General features: G+C 40.8%; 3 protein-coding genes across 20 annotated transcripts; all 3 read right to left on the reverse strand.

Moving 5' to 3' along the window:
* Positions 1–899: 899 nt before the first annotated feature.
* On the reverse strand, positions 900–4,159 carry LOC104444157 (probable cinnamyl alcohol dehydrogenase 1). 13 transcript variants are annotated; one of them, XM_010057777.3, is made up of 7 exons: positions 3,840–3,956; positions 3,663–3,760; positions 3,130–3,243; positions 2,803–3,030; positions 1,672–1,957; positions 1,435–1,585; positions 900–1,348 (listed from the first exon to the last, which is right to left on the reverse strand). In XM_010057777.3, exons 1-7 carry the CDS (start codon positions 3,873–3,875, stop codon positions 1,152–1,154), a joined length of 1,110 nt encoding a protein of 369 aa, XP_010056079.2. In that variant the 5' UTR covers positions 3,876–3,956; the 3' UTR covers positions 900–1,151. The 13 variants fall into 13 exon arrangements, with proteins under 13 accessions (XP_010056079.2, XP_018729331.2, XP_039167996.1 ...); XM_018873786.2 differs by lacking the exon at positions 3,840–3,956 and adding an exon at positions 4,041–4,159 and having other exon boundaries at positions 1,077–1,348; positions 3,663–3,754; XM_039312062.1 differs by lacking the exon at positions 3,840–3,956 and adding an exon at positions 4,022–4,137 and having other exon boundaries at positions 1,077–1,348.
* An 809-nt stretch (positions 4,160–4,968) lies between these two features.
* Positions 4,969–11,209, reverse strand: LOC104444166 (short-chain dehydrogenase TIC 32, chloroplastic). Of its 6 annotated transcripts, none has more exons than XR_005550873.1 (11): positions 10,993–11,209; positions 9,545–9,771; positions 9,396–9,462; positions 7,882–7,910; positions 7,595–7,803; positions 7,064–7,182; positions 6,537–6,632; positions 6,333–6,405; positions 5,889–6,042; positions 5,621–5,798; positions 5,359–5,498 (listed from the first exon to the last, which is right to left on the reverse strand). XR_005550873.1 is itself a non-coding variant. In XM_039312059.1 (11 exons), exons 2-10 carry the CDS (start codon positions 9,758–9,760, stop codon positions 5,739–5,741), a joined length of 1,023 nt encoding a protein of 340 aa, XP_039167993.1. In that variant the 5' UTR covers positions 9,761–9,771; positions 10,993–11,209; the 3' UTR covers positions 5,406–5,498; positions 5,724–5,738. The 6 variants fall into 6 exon arrangements, 5 of the variants coding, with proteins under 5 accessions (XP_010056096.1, XP_039167990.1, XP_039167991.1 ...); XM_039312059.1 differs by having other exon boundaries at positions 5,406–5,498; positions 5,724–5,798; XM_010057794.3 differs by lacking the exon at positions 5,621–5,798 and having other exon boundaries at positions 4,969–5,498; positions 10,993–11,207.
* A 1,601-nt stretch (positions 11,210–12,810) lies between these two features.
* LOC104446181 (probable aquaporin NIP5-1) lies at positions 12,811–13,712 on the reverse strand. Its single transcript, XM_010060076.2, has 3 exons — positions 13,287–13,712; positions 13,118–13,179; positions 12,811–13,009 (listed from the first exon to the last, which is right to left on the reverse strand). The coding sequence occupies exons 1-3, from the start codon at positions 13,710–13,712 to the stop codon at positions 12,811–12,813; spliced, it is 687 nt and encodes a 228-aa protein (XP_010058378.2).
* Positions 13,713–19,203: the final 5,491 nt, after the last annotated feature.

A 19,203-nucleotide genomic window follows, 5' to 3' on the forward strand; every position in this document is an offset into this window, starting at 1 on the left:
GCTTGCTCTATTAGCAAGTATATTGTCGTCAAATAATCCTGATTAATCCGATATTTTCATACAAAAAATCGTCATCGAGGCCAACTTAATCCAAAATGCCAATGGACAGGCTTGGGTAAGCTAGTGGATAGGTATGCCGCTTTATCTTATGTCGTGTTATCTCACGCGAGAGATGGTGCTGCGTTCTCTTTAGAATGCACATGACTTGGGATAGGAAAACCTTAGGATCCGACAAGGAAGAAGGAAAAAAGCAATCTATTGTCGGGCCAATACAAGATCATTTCATGTCAATCTCCGCAGTCTTGAGGCCATGGAATCTACGACATACTTGCTCATTCACAAGGACTGAGCAAATAAATAATAAAATAAGAGCATAGGTCATCATTGATCGTCTTCCCTTTGACTGATTGAATTCTAAATATTTTATTTTCAATTGAGGTTTAAATATTTTATTTGATTTAATTGACTTCTAAACATTTCCAATTTTAGTCAATCAAGTCCCTCGAATATTATCCTCGGAAAGAGCCACATGGCTGTGATTTTCCAAGTGGCTAAGGAGATGCTTGAGGAGAACCTGTAGGAGAGGCGAAGCCATTCAAGCAGAACTCTCAAGAAGCCAATTTTTCAGACAGTTTCTCAATCATCACATAGAAAAGTACCAGGATTTCATTACCCACTTCACTTATTTCTGCTATAAAACTCACGAGTATCAAAGTATATCAGGCATAGTTTATTTGTACTCCAGCAGAGCAATTAAAAAGGCACAGATGATGCTCTCCTCTAGCAGAAACTCCCACTTTTCCTCTGTGTGATCAGCTTTGCCAGCAACAATTTCCAACAACCCAAATTGATGTTGAAATTTAATCAAATAGACTCAGAGAAGAAAACACACAAGAGAATTGTTGCTGTAACTTTCGTTACTTTATTCATCGGAACATAAGCCTATTAAATAGGCAGAACATCCAAACCACTTAGCAAGAAAATAGCTATAGAACAACAACAACAAAGACCCACTAACATACCCCACTAACCAGAACATATGCAGAAACTAACTCCTAAAAACAGGCCACTTCCTATTGACTAGGACTCCACTATTACATTATTGAAGACACGTAAAAACTGAAAGTTAACTACTTCAACAATTGATGGTGTCACTTCAAGGAGTTCTCAATGTCGATCACGAATCGATACTTAACATCTCTCTTGATGAGCCTCTCCAGAGCTTCGTTGGCATAATCAATTGGTATCACTTCGATGTTTGGGTATATCTTCTGCGCCGCACACAGGTCTATCATTTCTTGGGTATCCTTTGTTCCTCCCGTTACGCTACCCGTAACAGTTCTCATATCTGCCAAAAGTTCACCGCGAGCAACTTAGTTCACCTATCAGGTATGAAATTTCATCTAGTAATCAGATTTGAGAACAAAAACATACTGAGGTTAAGGCTGGCTGGACTGAATTTAACTTCGCTCGGGAAGCCGACCAATGCTAGAATGCCACCCGTCTTCAAAAGAGACATGTAAGGATCAAACGGGTGATCACCGGCTGCCGTGTCGATTATAAAGTCCAGGGACTTAGCAATGGCCTGCGTGCATTGGATTTATCATATCACAACAGAATTTGACCACCATGGATCTCAATGTGGATAATTCTAGTTTTTCCTCTTTTTACCTTCATCTGCTCTAGGTCAGATGAGATAACGAAATGGTCAGCCCCAAGCAGGCTCAGTGCTTCCTCCTCTTTAGAAATGCTTGTACTTAACACTGTGACTTTCAGTCCAAAAGCCTTCCCAAACTTAACTGCCATATGACCGAGCCCGCCAAGTCCAATTACACCTAGAGACTTACCAGGTTGGTTCATCTTGTGACGTATCATTGGAGTGTACACCGTGATTCCAGCACAGAGCAATGGCGCTGCTAGATCCATCGGGTAGTTTTCTGGAATCCTGAAGCAATACCTGTCAATGAAGCACCGCAATTAAGTTTCCAAATAACACCAAGACAGGAAGTGATTTCCCAATAGAATCAGCATCCTGTCTTTGTTGTCTAAAAGGAATCAAATCACGGAGCCAGAAATCCTATCTTCCGCATGCTTGGGAATTTTACTTGCTTAGACCACAATTCAGCATCATGTTGTTTCTGTGATCCTTGTTCTGACCACAAATTGCTCAAGACAAACATTTCTTGCTGTAGCAACGTAAATAAAGCAATTGCAGCATACAGGAGGCCACGCTCGATTAAAATTAAGAAAAGACACTTGCTCTAAGAAAGGAAACTGGTGGCATATCACATATGCTTGACTGAACACGTAATTTCTGTATTTCCTTCAATCAATTTCTCCAAAGGACTCAAGATTCCTGTGGCTCTATCAGATACAAGAATTAGTGAAAGCACATACATTTAGCTACCCATTTGATCTGATACTTATGATCTAACTCTAACAATCTAAGGACAGCTTATTCCATTCTTAACAATGGTTATTGAAAAGAAAGAACTTCTTTTTGCATTTAATAAAGCCAATTCTCCATTGAATGGTTTGAATAGTAATTGGATACAGAGGACTTAAAGACTCTCCAGAGTAGTTATAGAAAGTATCTTTATCCCTTTCCACAAGATGCAACTAATGCCTAAAAGCCATTCCTCACAGTCCTATGCATTATGCCACTTCTGGTCACAATCAGAATAAGAAGAAAATTAGCAGAGAAGAAGACATGACATGAAATCTTTCTTTTGGCCACCATGATTTGGAATTCTGTCACAGTGCAAAATGCTGCCTAATAACACTGTGTCAATAAGCAATTACCTTTCATGGACGACAATGTGACTAGAATATCCTCCCTTTGTGACTGTACCATCCGCATCGATTCCATCAAAAGTCAAAACCGCCTTTTCACATTGGGTTTCTAGCCTGTCATTGCAATACTCGCACTCTCTGCATGAATTGACATAAGTTCCCACACCCACATGATCGCCAACTTTGAAGCGTTGGACACTGGAGCCAACCTGTTTCACAATTCCAACTATCTCGTGCCTGAATCAATCAAAAAAATCATTTGCAAATTTTGTTCAGAGAATTATGAGGATGGTGCTAAGAAAAAAAGATTAACATTCGAATCACGCTGCATCCTACCCTGGCACCAGAGGATACTTGGAGTGTCCCTGCACATTCCTAGTCCAAGCCACATCTGCATAGCACACTCCACAGTGCGTGATCTTAATCGAGACGTCTTCGCTTCCCACGGCCCTAAAGAGATGATTCCCAAACAGGTGAGCATATAATCCAGTGACTAATCAGACTAGGGTACCTTTTTTTTCCATTTTCAAGATCAACAAACTAAGCTTGACCTACGATTATCGAGAAAACAAGAAACCAGAAATGAGAAAAGGAAAAATTCCATGACTACAAGCATATTTGTCCATACGGTAGATACAACCTCAAATGCTCAGAAAGGCAGCCAGTACAGGATCCTCATGTCTGCCATGAAATTCTGAGTAAACCATTACCAACAATTCTCGACCCAGAATTCAGCGCATACACAACAAACGAAAGAACGAAAAAATGAAATGGGTTTGGACCGAAAACTGTCTCGCGTGAACACTGTACTGAGACTCTCGCATGAACACTTCGGTAGAAATCGAAAAAGAAAAAGAAAATGGCAATACCTGCGGGTGAATTTGTAGGGGGAGAGGAACCCAGAAGGGTCCCGGGCAGCCCAACCGAGGCAATCCTCCTTCCCACCCTCCGAGCTCATCTTCTGCACCTAAACACCCAGCGAAGCAATCACGCAAACGGGTATGGTTAGATCCATCCAAAGAAGAAGAAAGGGTGAGAACTCGAACGAGAGAGTGCCCAAGATCAGAGACTCGACGGGTCATCACTCGGCGACGACTCGAGTCACAACGAGCTCGCCATCACTCACCAACTCACTCACTCACCCACACCCACCTACCCAAGCACAACCCCACAGCAACTCAGAGAGAGAGAGAGAGAGAGAGAGAGAGATGACTACGGAGATGGAGATGGAGATGGAGAGAGGTTACGCGGTGGAGAATGCGGGAGCGCGGGGTGATGAGCCGAGCAGAGTCGAGGACGGGAGGTTCAACGAAGACTTTTGCCCCCTCCTACTTTGCAGGAAAGCTACGAGTCGTCCGATGGATTTTATGGCGGTGGCCCCGGGCCCGAGATAGCTGGGAAGGAAAAATTATCCGAAACTTTTTTTTCTTTTTTTTTTTTTTTGGTGGCCCGAGCCTTATCCAACAACAACATGAAAATGAAAGATGAGTTGAAAAGAAATGGACAGCAGCTGTCAAATCAAACATTTTTTCCATGTCTCGTTCAGGACTTGTCGCTCCTTCATTACCAACTTGACCCTTTTGAAATTGGAAGTGAAGGTTACTGGCTTCGACTTAACCAATGTATAACTCCCAAGAGTCCAGGCCTAACGCAATATAATATATAGAAATGAAAGATGAGTAGAAAAAGAAATGGACGATTGCTGTCAAATTAAAACCTGTCCCAAGTCAACTTGTCGCTCCCCTTCCTTCCATTATAATCTTTTTTTATAGTGGATTTGAAGATTACTGGCTTTGTCACAACCAAAGTAAACCGTCCAAGAGGTGAGAGAACTTATGCAAAAGTATAAAAATGAAAGGAGTCGAAAAGATGAGGACAATAACCAAACGCGTGCAACTCAATTGCACTTTTCGATAAGGATAAACCATACCTCTCCTCATAATTGAAAGAGATAGGATTAAAGATAGTATTAAATGCAGACGTGATTGACATAGAGATTCTCACTAGAAATTAAATAAAAATAAGTCTTTCTTTGTAACAGGATGTTTGTTCTCGTGACCGTGTAGGTCTTTCTAGGTTCTCTGACGCATGCCATGAGGTCATGGCATGTTATGCAACCAAAGATATCCATTCCATATTTCTATGGTAACTATCCATCGTTACCTCCTGTGAACCTAAGAAGAACAAAACCAATCCATAAAGCTGTGGAGGATCAAGAACAACCTGCCATAAGTTATTGATGAACTCAATTAATTGTTCGAAGCCTTAGAAGCAAATCATTAAAAGTTTAAGCTACTAAAGTGTCAGATGCCAAACAGAAGGAAAATCTACAGAGCCAACATCTGGATCGGATCAATGATGGCATATCAACAACTAAGGGAAAAATCTGCTACTAAATATTTATCTGAAACTAGAGGATCACGTTGCACTTGCATTACTCTGTTAACGCAGATCAATGGTCATGCTCTGGCTAGCTTTGTTAGAAGTTTGAAAACTCTAAACGGACAGGCACTATTTGCAAGAAGACGTGTTCCCTATGCTCATCTTTGTACTGAGCTGGAAATGCTTTTAGCAGATAGCTGTGCCTCCAGAAACAAATCGCATGAAGTGGCCCACAATTCTCTGGCAAGTCCGGTGTCGTACGAAACTGAAGAAGAGTTGATAGTCCGGCCCTTCCCACCAAAGAAATACACACCAGAAATTTCCTATATTTGCAAGACAGTGGCTATTAGTAAGCACTGTTCCAACATGTAATAGCAGCCACATAAGATTGATACCATAGATTATCAGCAGAGAAGGGAAAATCAATCTGGAAACACAGTCATACCATAGAATCAACATTAATGGATTTTACGTCCAATGTTAGTGTGACCTCAGTTGAGGATAAAACGAGAGAGACTCATTCAAGATGGTTCAGATAAGTGAAGCACCAGTACAGGAATGCTTTACACCAGCCTATTTAGTGGGAAAAAATCACTATCACCCATATATGCAGCTGTGGTTGCCTATTGGGATGAAACCCAGGTGATTTCATTGCAGTCCCATCTAGCATATAGCAGAAATTAAAGATAATGATTGCAGTCAGAAAAACTCACAGGAGGGGCAAGGGCTGCATCCAGAACTGAGTTGACCGCACCTTCAGGTGAATCCAAAAGACCCATTGCAGTTAAAAATGCAAAAGCTGTGTAGGAAAGGTAAGGGGGAACTTCTCGCATGATACTGGTTTTCACTACTCCAGGATCCACAGCACTGGAAATAAAAAAGAAACAGGATAACATCTCAATTGTGCTGCCAGCATGTATTCATACACAAAACTATAGAGAAAGACAATCTACAAAGCCTAAGGACATTTTCTTGTTTATAATCAACTAGTATAGTATCTCTGATAACAAAAACCAGGTTTTCGACTAAAAAGGGATAGCTCATGGATTTGTGGAAAGTGGAAAGTTCAAATTCAAGTACCATACAAACTTAAGGGTGAGATTACACTGTCCTACAAGAATGCTTAAATCCAGAGTAGCAGAATTGTTGATACATACAGAATGGAAACATGACAGGAGCTTTCCAAGCGAAGGCGTCGATGAAGTTCATATGAGAACAGCAGAAGGCATACTGTAAACAAACAGGAAACTCTTACTAAAGTTGTGATAAGATGTAACATTTGCTTCTCAAATATTGCTGTATCTTTTATTCTATCCTTTCCTTTTTGGTGCTAGGCTTCTCAAATAAAACATGAAACTTACATTTTGAATAACCATAGATCTGTGCACATGGATACTGTTTCATCCTGAAGGAACTCTTCCCAATAACACTTTCCTTGTCAAACGTCACACCACATACTGAAGAAGAGGAGAACCGAGGAAAAGGTGATTTTAAATAATAAAAAAAAAACTATGACTCTAAACCTAGTATAACAATTGCACTAAGACAGAAACTGCACAGAGAAGTTGGACAGCAAGAAACTACAAGCAAACAATACCAACTATTTGACATCATAAAAGAGTTCTGTAACTTAGACACTGAGTACAGCTATATTGCACATTCTAGTTTTAGCTTGCTATCTCAGGCACTGTTAAAGTCCTAGATGGGCACTGTATTTAGTTCACTAATTGAATGAAAAAATGACATGCCATAAGGGTCAGCAAGCCCGGGTTTCACAGAGGAACCTCCTTGCAGGCTGGCCACCAGCTGCAATCAGTGTTCCACAGAATTTGGCCAAACATGCAATATAAATGGAAGCGTTTCTGACCACAAAGTGAAAATATCTTACCGCTTCGATGTGTAAAGGACGTGACATTGACTATCCGAGATGGAACAGGGCTGTTTCTGAGAAGTGGTAATAAATGCTTTGTCAAAAAGAATGGTCCCATGTAGTTCGTTGCCATCATCCTGGTGTATAAAGAGGTGGTGAGAAGAATCAATAGGAGATCAGGCAACAATGCATTATGAAAGACTGCAATTAATAAATTCCATTCCAAAAAGAGAAAAGCTCCAAGGAGACAACGGAAACAGTGGGAGATGCCACTTGCTACCGTGGCAACAAATCTCCGCAAGTAAACTACGAGTTGACAAGGTATATAGGAAAATCAAAATCACTAGAACATTAGACTTTCAATTGGGAAAGTGACGACACTATTATCGTTACTTATTTAGAAATTAGAACATATGCATCTCATTAGTTAAATCTAAAACAACAGAATATATATTCTCCACTGTGACTCCTTTAGTGTTTAAATTGCCAAATATTTGGATCTTTGGAAAGAATATTGCAAAAAAATTCCCATGGCAATAAGATAATTACTCATCGAAGCCTTCAGCTGTAATTCTGCAGGATGTTGCCAACATTCCAGCATTATTTATCAGAAGCTGGACTGAGGCATGCATATTTGATTCCAACAGCCATTGCTCAAGGGAGCATCTGAAGTGTAAGATTGACTCGATAGATGATATATCAGCTTGAAAAGCTTTAAGATGGGCATCCTTATTGTGTTTACAAATCTCTGCCACTCTCTGTGACCCAAAAAAAAAGAATCATTGAGAGCATCATGTAGAGCAAAGAAGCTAAAACGGATGCCACACAACAAGTACCTCTGACAACCTGTGAGCAGACCGTCCAACTGCAGAGAAAGCATAAATTTCGGTTAAATAATTGTACCTGCATGGATCAAAACTCATTCTTCTTGTAACAAAGAAAATATGCATTTTGCATTAACTCTAAGGACAACAAACAGTCATCCGTACATTATTTGTCACATTAAGCAATTGACAAGCTTTTCTCTTTGCTTGAATCACCAAGTAAAGACCAGAGAACATTCATATATCTACCCATAACTCTTCCTATGAGAGTGTTCATCACAGGCTGGTAGGGGTGAGCATGGTCTGGGTTGGTCCGGGCCACCCCCTAACCCTAGGACCAACCTGTACAATGTCGGTTCTCAATTTTTAGGACCGAGGACCAACCCTATTGAGCCTGGGACCAAGGACCGGACCGACCCAATGGGTTCGGTCCGGTTCCAGGGTCAACCCGGGACCGATCGATAATTTTTTTCGTCTTATTTTTTATACTTCCTAAAAAAGCAAACCTACAAATTCAAATTACACATCCATCAACAATACGGTATTGTGCAACTAAACTATAAAATACCAATACATATTTAGCAAATTTAAGATGACACAATAATAGAAATTTCGTATCCGCTAACTGCTCATCGAGATATGGGACAAGATGGAAAGTTCTTGTAATCATCTATCTTTAATATTTATAACACCATATGCAAAAGTGTTTTCCTGATCATGTAGAGTCCACCCAACCAAAAAATGAGCTTCGCACCACTTGACTAGCATTTGATCATGTAGAGTCTACTCAACAAAAAAATGAGCTTTACACCACTTCACTAGCAAATCACCGTAGCAACTGCAGTACTACTCTACTCTTTAAAAACTTCTACCATTTGACACAAATTGAAAAGCAAAGTATAGCTGAAATTCATTAGTAAAATACAAATTAATCATAAAAAGTTCAAAATACTTAATATAAACCATGAATATATAACTTCACATCTTGTTAATTCACTTGTACTTCTAAACACTTCAAAACAAAACAAACGACACATAATTAATACTTAACAAAAGTTTTAAATTGAAATTACTATTAGTGCTATTGATAGAACATCTCAATAGAATATAATATAATAGACATTTTACTTAGGTTTGAATATATAAAAGAATTATAAATAATATAATATACAGGGTTGGTCCAGGGTTGGACCGACCCAAAACTCTTAGGACCGAGGACCAACCCGCACAGTGTTGGTCCTGGAATTTCAGGACCAAGGACCGACCCAGTCCCCTTGGGAACCGGACTAGGACCGGCAGGGTTGGGCCGGTCCAGGGTCGGTCCAGGGTCGACCCTACACCGCTGCTCAGCCCTACAGGCTGGTGGCATTTATGTAGACAGCCTATTTTTTTTTCCTCCCAATGTAGCTATCATCAAGATGATCCAGCACAAGCAATCACAGAAAATCCAGGCATGGGGTTGAACTAAGTGTTGCTACATCCATATCAAAGGAATGAGGAGGATAAACCACAGACTGTGAAATTACCAAGGACAACAATGAAACCTTCTTTTGAAAGAGCATAAGCAGCCGCTGCACCCAAACCAGATGTAGCCTGCAGGCAAAAGGCAGAGAAAGCTCTCGGTAGGATAATCTAATTGAGAACATTTGCTACTAGCAAAAGAAATCTGCCGTACGCCAGTGATAATGCAGAGAGGTCTCAGAGGAACTTCTATGTTGGCATTTCGAGGGAATGAAACAATTCGACCAAAAAGACCATGGCTGAAGAATTGCCAGTATGAGGCCAGCAAAGAGAACGTCCAAAGTACTGCCATTATCCAGAAGTCTACTGTACAAATGAAACGAAAAGCCTCGACCAACTCCTTTGACATTATTCTCATCTTTGCCACCATGGACTTCTTACCTGTGTTGGCAAAGTGAAAACAACGACAAAACAAATTCAGGATACTAATAAATCCAACAGAAAAGTATATGCGCACGGTAAAGTCCTAAAGTTTATTCGATTAGGTAGTGGAACTCGAATTTAAAGCAAGTGAATGTCACAATTAAGTACTGGAGAGACCCAATCTACGGAGAAAACACGCACCCTTACATGACCAGTGCAGCAAAATGAGTGCCTTGTTATTTGACAGTCAGAGTTGAGACCTCAGTGTTCAGTCTACAGGAAAAGTTTTAGCAACCTCGAGAGAGGTAAGAACTAGGCAGATCTCACTATGCAACCATAAATCAACTAACTTCAGGTGTACTTTCAAACAAATTCTTTGACCAAGCATCTGAGGGAAATCAACAATACAGAGTTCAATGTTCTAGTTCGTAAATACTTTGGCCTTTTCATTGTCATTTATGAATGACGGTTTCCCTATTGTTTAGAATGTACAGCTTTGAAGTGTCTTAATGCCACCTTGTCTTCCCACCACAGCAAACACAGACCCAGGTAAAGGAATTAAATGTTAAATCCAGTCTTAATAAATTTACACATCACAACACACAACCCAGTGAGCTTACTCCATCGGTTACAGTCACCGTGCTCACCCAGAGTAACAAGCACACCATCAAAAGTAAGATTAACAGAGATAGCAAATGATATAGCTTGTTTCAAAATGAAATTCTGTTCATTTCCAAGCTCCAGACTTTCCACATCAAAGCTTGACGTCTACTCACCCTCAACACACGCAGCTATAAAATTATCATCTACCAGCAGAACTCGTGAAATTCCAAACAATTCAAACGGGCCTACACGCACGTCACCGACCTAGACACGTTCCCTATTGAACATTAACCACCCCAAATCATCTCCAAGCTCAACGTCCTCACCATGCAACAGCTCCAGAGCTCCAAAAAGACCCAACAAGTTTTTCGCCAACCTTCACGTCAACTCAAGCTCCCCCGCTCACTTCCTCCCTGACAATACACACCCCCCACGAAGCGCGCTCTAAGAAGCATTACGTCAAACACATTGGGGCCATCGAAACTCCGGGCAGAGTTCTCACACGAACCCAACGCAAATGGGCATCCACGAAAACAGGAACTTGCAGAGAGGCGAACGCGGGCGCTCGTGCAGATCACTGTAAAGCTATTGCAACGAAACGTGAAGGGTTGCGCCGGAAACGAAAGGGCGACTCACGGGGAACGTGAAAGGGTCGAAGGAACGAAGGAAGGCGAGAGCAGAGACGGGTCGCCTCGACTCGACACGGTTCTCGTCGAAACCAGGAGAGTCTGAGATTGACTGGATGAAAAATCCGAGCTTTACAAAAAGTTAGATGCAGGATGAGACGAATATCCGGTTCTTCAACCCGAGTAAAAGCGTTGACACTAAGGGCAAACTTTTCCTTGCATATTAGGGAGAATTAAGTGGGAAATTTTCGTTTATCGAATTCGCCAACATGTTTTCCAAAAAAAAAAAAGAAAAAGAAATCACTAACGTAATTTCATTCACTATCACCCCTTTTGAAAAATCAAATCTATGCATGGGACCGATTAAATTCCATTCGTCAATCAATACTCTTTTGTATGAGAATTTGAAGGAAGAATGACTCGCAAAATACAAAAAAAAAAAAAATTGAAATAACAAATTTATGGAACATCACGAAATAAAAATTAATGTAAACGAATCATACATTACATTTTCTTTATTACATTTGTGTGATGTAAACTATACTGGAATTATTTCTTGTGAATCTTGAGATTGGTAGTAATTGTATCAACATTTGAAATCCTATTAGGGATAAATATATTGGAAATATTAAAATTTGTCACAAAGTCACAATTTAGCCCTAAAATTTGTAAAAATAAAATAAAATAAAATTCTAAAATTTGTTACGAAAGTATAATTAAATTCTAAAACTTTTAAAAGTACATTCAAGTTTTAAATTTTGTTGACATTTTTCATTTGTCAAATTTGATGGAGTTTATGGAAATACTTGATTATATTAACTTGTCAAGTTGGCTTGGGCCAAGTTTGGCATACCTATAGTCTGTCGGACCCATGTTAAGGTCTACTAGATTTGACCCTCCCTAACTTTTGGGCTGGATTGGGTCGCTGCGCCCAGCCCTTGCATGATCTCTCTCTCTCTCTAAACTTTCCCTCTGTTTTTTTTTTTTTTTTGGTTACTTTAACATTTTTATTTGTCTTTTGAATTAATGATCTCACGTCGCATGGTTCAAATTACTAGGGTGTCAGAACCGAAACCAAAACCTAACCGAAATTTCATGCATTTTTTATTTGATTTGGTTTCGGTTCGGATAATAGAAAGATAATCGTTATTTATTTTCGATTTGGGTTATTCCGGTTCGGTTTGATTAACCTAATCGAACTGAAATCCTTAATAAAGATAAATGTGCAACTTAAAATCTCTCCTTTTTCTCACCTCTTATTCTATTCGATTCCAATAAGCAAGGTAAAAATCAAAAAATCAAAAACTAAAAACCGAATTGAATTGAACTGAATTGGATTTTCGGTTCCGTTCATATTCGGTTCAGATTGCGACTCGGTTTGCTTTAATTGCTTACCTTATCAGTTCGGTTTGGTTCGGGAAATTCGAACTGAATTGAACCTTTGACACCCCGTTAGCCACATCGATGAAGCCATGTCTATAATTCAACAGCGTTAATTACGTTAATTATGATGGTTGATGATAGAGTTGGCAAGATGCGAAAGATATAGAAATACATCAAAAGAACGAAAAAATAGTTAGAAGACCCAATCGCAGGAAAATCAGTACTATATCGAGGGCTAAAAATTGCGATTAAATAAATTATACATCAAAAGGGGGAAACAAGGAGAACTAACACGACCATTCACAACAGCAGTGACAGCTGTGTCCATGGAGAATTTTTCTTACACAACTACCACGGGTGGATCCAAGCTAATTTGCTATCTATCTAGTCCCGGGTGAAAACGGTCGGGCCTTGGTTCGGAGCCGTCGAGGACACACGACCATCCTCAACGCTCCAAGCTCGTCCTCCTCCAGCGCAGTGGCTCCACCTCGTATCCTCTAAGCTTCACGGCTTTGTAAGTCACGGCGCCAGCTATGGCTCCGAGCGGAGGAGCCACCATGTACATCCACAATCCTTTGTAGTTCCCTGCAGCCACGGCCGGGCCGAGAGTCCTCACGGGGTTCAGGGAACCTCCGGTCGGCATCCTGCATTTCCCGGGAACATTGTTAAGTAACATTATGAAAGCTAAATTTCTGTAACAACGCGTCCATACTTGCACGCCCGAAGGTGAGTAGTTTCAGTACAATGCTTACCCTGTCACAAGAACGCCAAGCAGCACCGTTGCTCCGATTGCAATACCTGCCAAATCTCCTACCTATCATCAGAAAAAAAGGAACAAATGTAAGTGAAATGGATACATGCTGTATATAGATGCCACGAGTACAGATAGAGGAAGAGTCGATATGCAGCATGGCGACGTACTGCACGAGTGTCAGTCACCACCGCGACGATCACGAACGCGAGAATGAAAGTGGCGAGAAACTCGAGAGCAAACGCCTGTCCGATGTCCACCGAAGGCACCGTGACGCCGCCGTTGGCAAAGGGATGGAAAACGCCCTTGAGGACGTAGGAAGCACACATCGAGCCCGCAACCTGCGCGGCGATGTAGCCAGGCACCTGGATCCATGGAAAGTGCCAGATCACCGCGAGGGCGACTGTCACCGACGGGTTCAGGTGGGCTCCCGAAATGTGACCGATCGAGAAAACTATGATCATCACGGCGAGCCCAGCGCATGCCGCGTTCCCAAGCAACGTCTCTGCTCCGTTGTACTTTTGGTTCACAATGGGCCCGCCCACCGCGCAAAGTACTAAGAAGAAGGTTCCAACGAACTCTGCTCCGACCTGCATCGTTCATGTAAATCTAAATAAGAAAATCTATCCTATCTTTCTTTCTTGGTTTCACTCGCTATGAAAAGGCATAAGAATTATCAGTTTATGCTGCAACAGCTAGCGAGCCTGTCTAATCTTTACTGATCTTTGAGGTCGATTGGGCTTTACCTTCCGCAACGAATCATACTTATCCGGCTGGAGACGCCGAACACCTTCAGTTGCACCGTCACTCGGCACACACCACTTGCACTGTTCCACGGACCCGTCCTCCGGCGACGATGAGTCCACTTGCAACGTCACGGACGCCGGTTGGCACATCTTCTCTTGCCTGGACAGCTCGCTGGAGATTAAGGGAGACCAGAGGTCGCGAAAAAGGATCAAGAGATCGATGAGAAGAGAGATCAAGTCGAGGGAGAGCCTTCAGTCTGTTGCCTCCGTTTATGATAGTTGATTGCAGCGACCCCAAAAGCATTTTTATAGGAGAGAAGATGACGGCTTTACACATCTCCAACGTCATCTTCTTCTTCATTAGTTCAGCTTGTTGACTCGCTCCTGAGGATTCGGTCATTCGTAGTAGTTCAGACTGTCTGCACCTTGACTAGATCTAGGGTTACTCTACACAAATAATGATTTGACTCGGTTTGGCATGCTCAGAAAAACTTGGAGGACCCGTTTCTATTTCTGAAATTTAGGTGTGCAAGTCTACATTTGTGGACCAGATAATGAATATATAAGACCGATTCTATAAAGAGAAGATCCATCAAAACGATATATATTTTTTTCTTTTTTTTTTTTTTTTTGGGGGAAGTTAGATTTCTGCCAAACTTGGTAAGAGTCGAAAAGTCAAGTATAAATGGAATTTCAAGGGCGTAACAAATCGATTTATGACTTTGCTGTTCTTTAAGAGATTTTGGGAAAGAAAAAGAACGAATGTCAGGGGTACTTAGTCTAGTAGCTGCAAAAGTTGGTAAATAACTCTAATTTTTAGTTGGTAATTTCATATGAGAGTTTTGTGAATTCGAAGTGTGGGCAAGTTATACAAATAAAAGTTGTTTTGTTAATACAAAAATTGGCAATTTGCAACCTATTAGAAAAAATTGATAGTTTCATAAAAGTATTGGTAAGTTATCGATAAGATATTTGGAAAAAAAAGGCATTGTTTATTTTCTTAATAATAATTTTTCTACATTTAGCCCTTGCGTCAACATCGAAATTTACCAGCATAAAAGAAAAAATCCGTATTTTTTTTTTTTTTACATGGAATATATGTGCTAGCTTGTTAACCATGTTCTTCAATAAATAATTATTAGGAATATTTAGAAGCACGATGCCTTCAGTTTTCATCTATTCAAAGTAGTAATAAACCTATTACGACTCGATTATCAAATTTAGGTTTCAGTGTTTATCTAACTTGGTAACTTACAACATGATTTGCTTACCAAAATTATCATGCGTCTTATAAGAGAATTTACATTCATCAACCACATTATTAGCTTGTGTGGATAATTACCACTATTTCAAATCCGAAATCAAACTATATCTACCTAACAAGTCCGCTCTGGGTAGGTTTTGTGACTTGTTCAAACTGATCTCTTAAGCACAATGAGGACAGAAAGAAAAGCATGCTCATGTGAATCGTTCACGATTGTAATATATACAATATTTTGAAGTGGAGTTTGGCTAAAACTTTGTATAATCGATTGCATACTCTTTCAACTTTACGATAAGAAGCGACAACGACGCTTGCATGACATTGTCAATGCATGTTGGTGCTGGTCGTCAATGCATGTTGAAAAGGCACAAAACTATACATCCTCGTTGTCTGTACTTTTGACAATAAGTTTTGCTCTTGCCCTAGCTTTCTGCTGATCTATTTTAGTATGGGAGAATTACCAAAATAGTCCTAAATCTATTGCAATTGTACAAATTTAATCATAATTTTTTTTTTGCCAATTTAGTCATAGATATTTTACAATTATACTAGTTTAGTCCATCCGGCCAAAATAAACCAACCGGCGCTGACGTGGACACCGGCTAATGAACACTGACATGGCATTTTTAAATATTTTTTTGAATTTTCTTAATAATTTTTCGAATTCTTAATATTTCTTTTTTCCATCCACTTCTCCTTCCTCTAGCTAGCCGACGCCAGCTAGAGGCCAAGGTCGATGAGGTTGGCCTCGCCATCACTGGGCGAGGCGGGGCCATATCTGGTGAGACTTGGCCTCGCCTAGCCATGGCGAGGGCCGACCCTAGCCATGGCTGGGTGGGACCGAGCCTCGCTAGATCCAAGGTGAGGGTCAACCTCGCTAGTGGTCGACGAGGCTCCTCGCCCAAGGACGGTGAGGCTTGACCTCACCATGGAAGGGTGAGGCCGAGCCTCGCCAAATCTAGCCACAATGGTCTCGCCCAACCAAGGCGAGGGTTGACCTCGCCAAATCTGGCGATGACGGCCTTGCTGTCTCTGGGTGAGGCTCGCCTTCGCCAGTGTTCGGTGGGGACAAGCCTCACCATTGGCCGGCGAGGCTAACCTGATTGGCTAGAGGAAAGAGAAGGTGGAAAAAAAATTTTAAAAAAAAGAATTAAAAAATTCAAAAAATATTTAAAAATTCGAAAATTAAAAAATTGCCACATCAGCTTTCGCCGGATGGCCGTCGCTGGACAGTCGTCGCCGACCGCATCAACTAGTCAATTTTGGCTGGATGGACTGAACTGACACAATTATAAAAAATTTATGACTAAATTGATCAAATAAATTTATGACTAAATTGGCACAATTGTAATAAATTTAAGACTTTTTGATAATTCTCCCATTTTAGTCTCTGTAGTTTACTAATAACTCCTCCATTTACTTACAAAAACTGGTGTATCAATGTCTAGCACGATCGATTGCGCATAAATGGGATTGGAGATCTTTCTATCCGCTGGTTTCTTCTCTCGACGTCTCAATCTTTCTCAACCATTGATTTATAAAAGAGACTGAGGAAGAACTCCATAACCCCGACTTCACAACACATAGACGAGAAGGACAAACTAGCCAAGTTTCTAAGTGGTAGGAATACATAGGATGGAGATCCTGTACATTTATGGATTCTTTCATTTCTTTCCCTTTTTCCTTTTCCAATCTGTCCTTCTCTTCATCGCCGCCTCTATTGCGCCCTGCACATTGTGCACAGATATCATGGCTTGTCGTCGCATCCAATGCCCTCGCGGGGGGTTGCGACACACAATTCTTGAGGGATTTCCATTGTGTTTGCCATCGTTGGAATGTAGCTAGCTACCATTCATCGCAAAGACAGAGATATAAGGGCGACATGAGTAAGGAACGATACAATTAGCAAGCCTGCGACACCCACCTTTAGGTTACGGCTGCTAGAGAATGGATAATTGAACTCAAGGTCAATTGCTCTAATGCTTGTCTTGGCTGCCAAGTACTTGAAAGCTTCACTCGTCGATTTGAAAAGGATAATAAAGAAAGACTTAAGGGAAATACCCTCTTGCTTAGGATATGATTGGGTTCTGTGGACATCATCAATAGACGATATCTGAAATTCCTCCAATGTTTGGCCTCCTCTTGCTAAATCTGTCAATTAAGAAGTGAGACTTCAGCATGATCCGGGTAAAAGAACGCAACTTATGAGACTAAATTCTTTTTCAAAAGGTTTGGCACATTTCGCTAATGTTGCATCATGATCCACGGCCAAGGAGATGCGTGAAGAAGAGTTGTTTATCAACTGCCTGGATTGCCCTCATTGGAAGAGATTTCAAGGCATCGAAGCTGTCCCATTTCGCATTTCGCTGATATGAAACGTATGTCTCTTAGATAATTTGAAGGAGAGAGAACGTTTAAGCCCAGGTTTCATCGCTCCCCACCTTTCATTCGACTTCGATTAATTTCAAGGTGTTAACAAGTGAGCAGTATCATAAGATTAAAACCAGTCTCTAGTTCAAGTTGATGAAGTAATCATTCATAAAAAAGTCAGACGCTGTTTCGACATCCGAATCGATCACGCGCTTGAACAGGAATGCTGATGCGGAAACTTCATTGTTAAATGCAAAGATATCAAAGTCGGAAAGGGAATAACAAATTGATGAAGTAATCATTCATTAAAAAGTTAGACGCTGTTTCGACATCCGAATCGATCACACGCTTGAACAGGGATGCTGACGCAGAAACTTCATTTTTAAATGCAAAGATATCAAAGTCGGAAAGGGAATAATAAATCCAGTTTGCCTCGATCGCTATCTTGAATTTTTCTAAGCTGAAGAGTTTTGCTCTTTTCACGTTATAAAGTCGCCAATAATCATGAATCAGAATTTCAGAATCATCTTCTTCTCATCATGAAACAGCTTGAGATCTCACAAAGCAGGATCTGTGCTTTCAGATCTTGAACTCTTGGCGATGGGCTAATTCGTGGAAACCATCAGAAAGCAAGATGATTTACATAAACACGTTCCCATCAGAATTAATGTGGGTTGCGTAGCTTTCATCCTAAGTCTTGAGTCTCGCTGTTTTTCGTTTTTGGGTCATTTTTCAGGTCCGAAGATATCGCCACCGTCCACGTACACACCGCCAAAGGCCTCCTAGCCAACAGTCACCGGTACTTAGATGTGAGGTCAGAAGTTAACAGACGGTATTTTCCGTCATGTTTCGGCGTCTTTTTCAAATTGAGTGGGGATGTGAAATGTCAGTACAAATTGAGGGTTCGAGTGCAATGACACAGGACAGACGGAGGAGATCAAATTGAACCACGTTGAGAAAGCAGTGAATGCGCCTTACATGTTCTTAACACCAGATGGAAGAGTCCAGACTCTCCAAACGAATGCCGTTTGCTTCATCACAACGTTAGGGGTGCAACGGCGAGGAAAAGGAGCATTAAATCGTGAAGCTTTCGCTAGTTAAGAGCTTCTCAGTCTGATTCCAAGCGGAATGTGACATTATTCACAGGCGATACCTTCTGATTAATCAAACAAGGTTAATAAATATTAGCAATGGTTGTTTGTGTGTGTGTGGAAAATTGGTGGATTCAGGTGTTGGATGCAAATTGCGCCATCCCAAGATCTCCATAACCAGAACAATAACATGTATACTTGAGTAGAAAGATTAACACACTTGTTTTGAGATTCATCGTTCTTGAAGCGGAAGTGGAAAAACCAATGTTCCACGCATAAGTCCTTCTCCTCTATTGCCATCCGTATCACTAGCTCAATGAGACGGCCCCCTCATCCTTTAGTGCTAGGTTAACGCTCCTTTGTGAGGATACATGTGAGAATTAGGGTTAGAGGAGAGATTTGAGCACTATTTATAGAGTTTCCAACTAAGCCTCTCATTACGAGCCAGGCTCAACTCGGCTCACACTAGTCAGCCCCAGATTAGACTAATTAAGAAACATTCTATCTCACCTTAGATCAAACCCCGTAAAATAGTAAATTACAATATCAATTAATGTAGTCCACATTAGGAAAACTCTTACATTCTCCCACTTGGACTATATTAATTGAAATTGTA

Source organism: Eucalyptus grandis, chromosome 5 (assembly GCF_016545825.1).
Source record: "Eucalyptus grandis isolate ANBG69807.140 chromosome 5, ASM1654582v1, whole genome shotgun sequence".
NCBI lineage: Eukaryota > Viridiplantae > Streptophyta > Magnoliopsida > Myrtales > Myrtaceae > Eucalyptus > Eucalyptus grandis.

Bases quoted from the DNA above. Each gene is read 5' to 3' on its own strand.
- LOC104444157 (XM_010057777.3), bottom strand. From the start codon at position 3,875: ATGACCCGTCGAGTCTCTGATCTTGGGCACTCTCTC. The intron at 3,761-3,839 runs GTTCGAGTTCTC...CTGGGTGTTTAG, and splicing joins CTGATCTTGGGCACTCTCTC to GTGCAGAAGATGAGCTCGGA. The intron at 1,349-1,434 runs GTATGTTTTTGT...AACTTTTGGCAG, and splicing joins TCCAGCCAGCCTTAACCTCA to ATATGAGAACTGTTACGGGT.
- LOC104444166 (XM_010057794.3), bottom strand. From the start codon at position 9,760: ATGGTGGCAAAGATGAGAATAATGTCAAAGGAGTTGGTCGAGGCTTTT. The intron at 7,804-7,881 runs GTACTTGTTGTG...TTTGGGTCACAG, and splicing joins CTGCTCACAGGTTGTCAGAG to AGAGTGGCAGAGATTTGTAA. The intron at 6,406-6,536 runs GTAAGTTTCATG...GTTTGTTTACAG, and splicing joins GATCTATGGTTATTCAAAAT to TATGCCTTCTGCTGTTCTCA.
- LOC104446181 (XM_010060076.2), bottom strand. From the start codon at position 13,712: ATGCAGGTCGGAGCAGAGTTCGTTGGAACCTTCTTCTTAGTACTTTGC. The intron at 13,180-13,286 runs GTACGTCGCCAT...TTCTGATGATAG, and splicing joins TGGTGACTGACACTCGTGCA to GTAGGAGATTTGGCAGGTAT. The intron at 13,010-13,117 runs GTAAGCATTGTA...CGGGAAATGCAG, and splicing joins CTTGGCGTTCTTGTGACAGG to GATGCCGACCGGAGGTTCCC.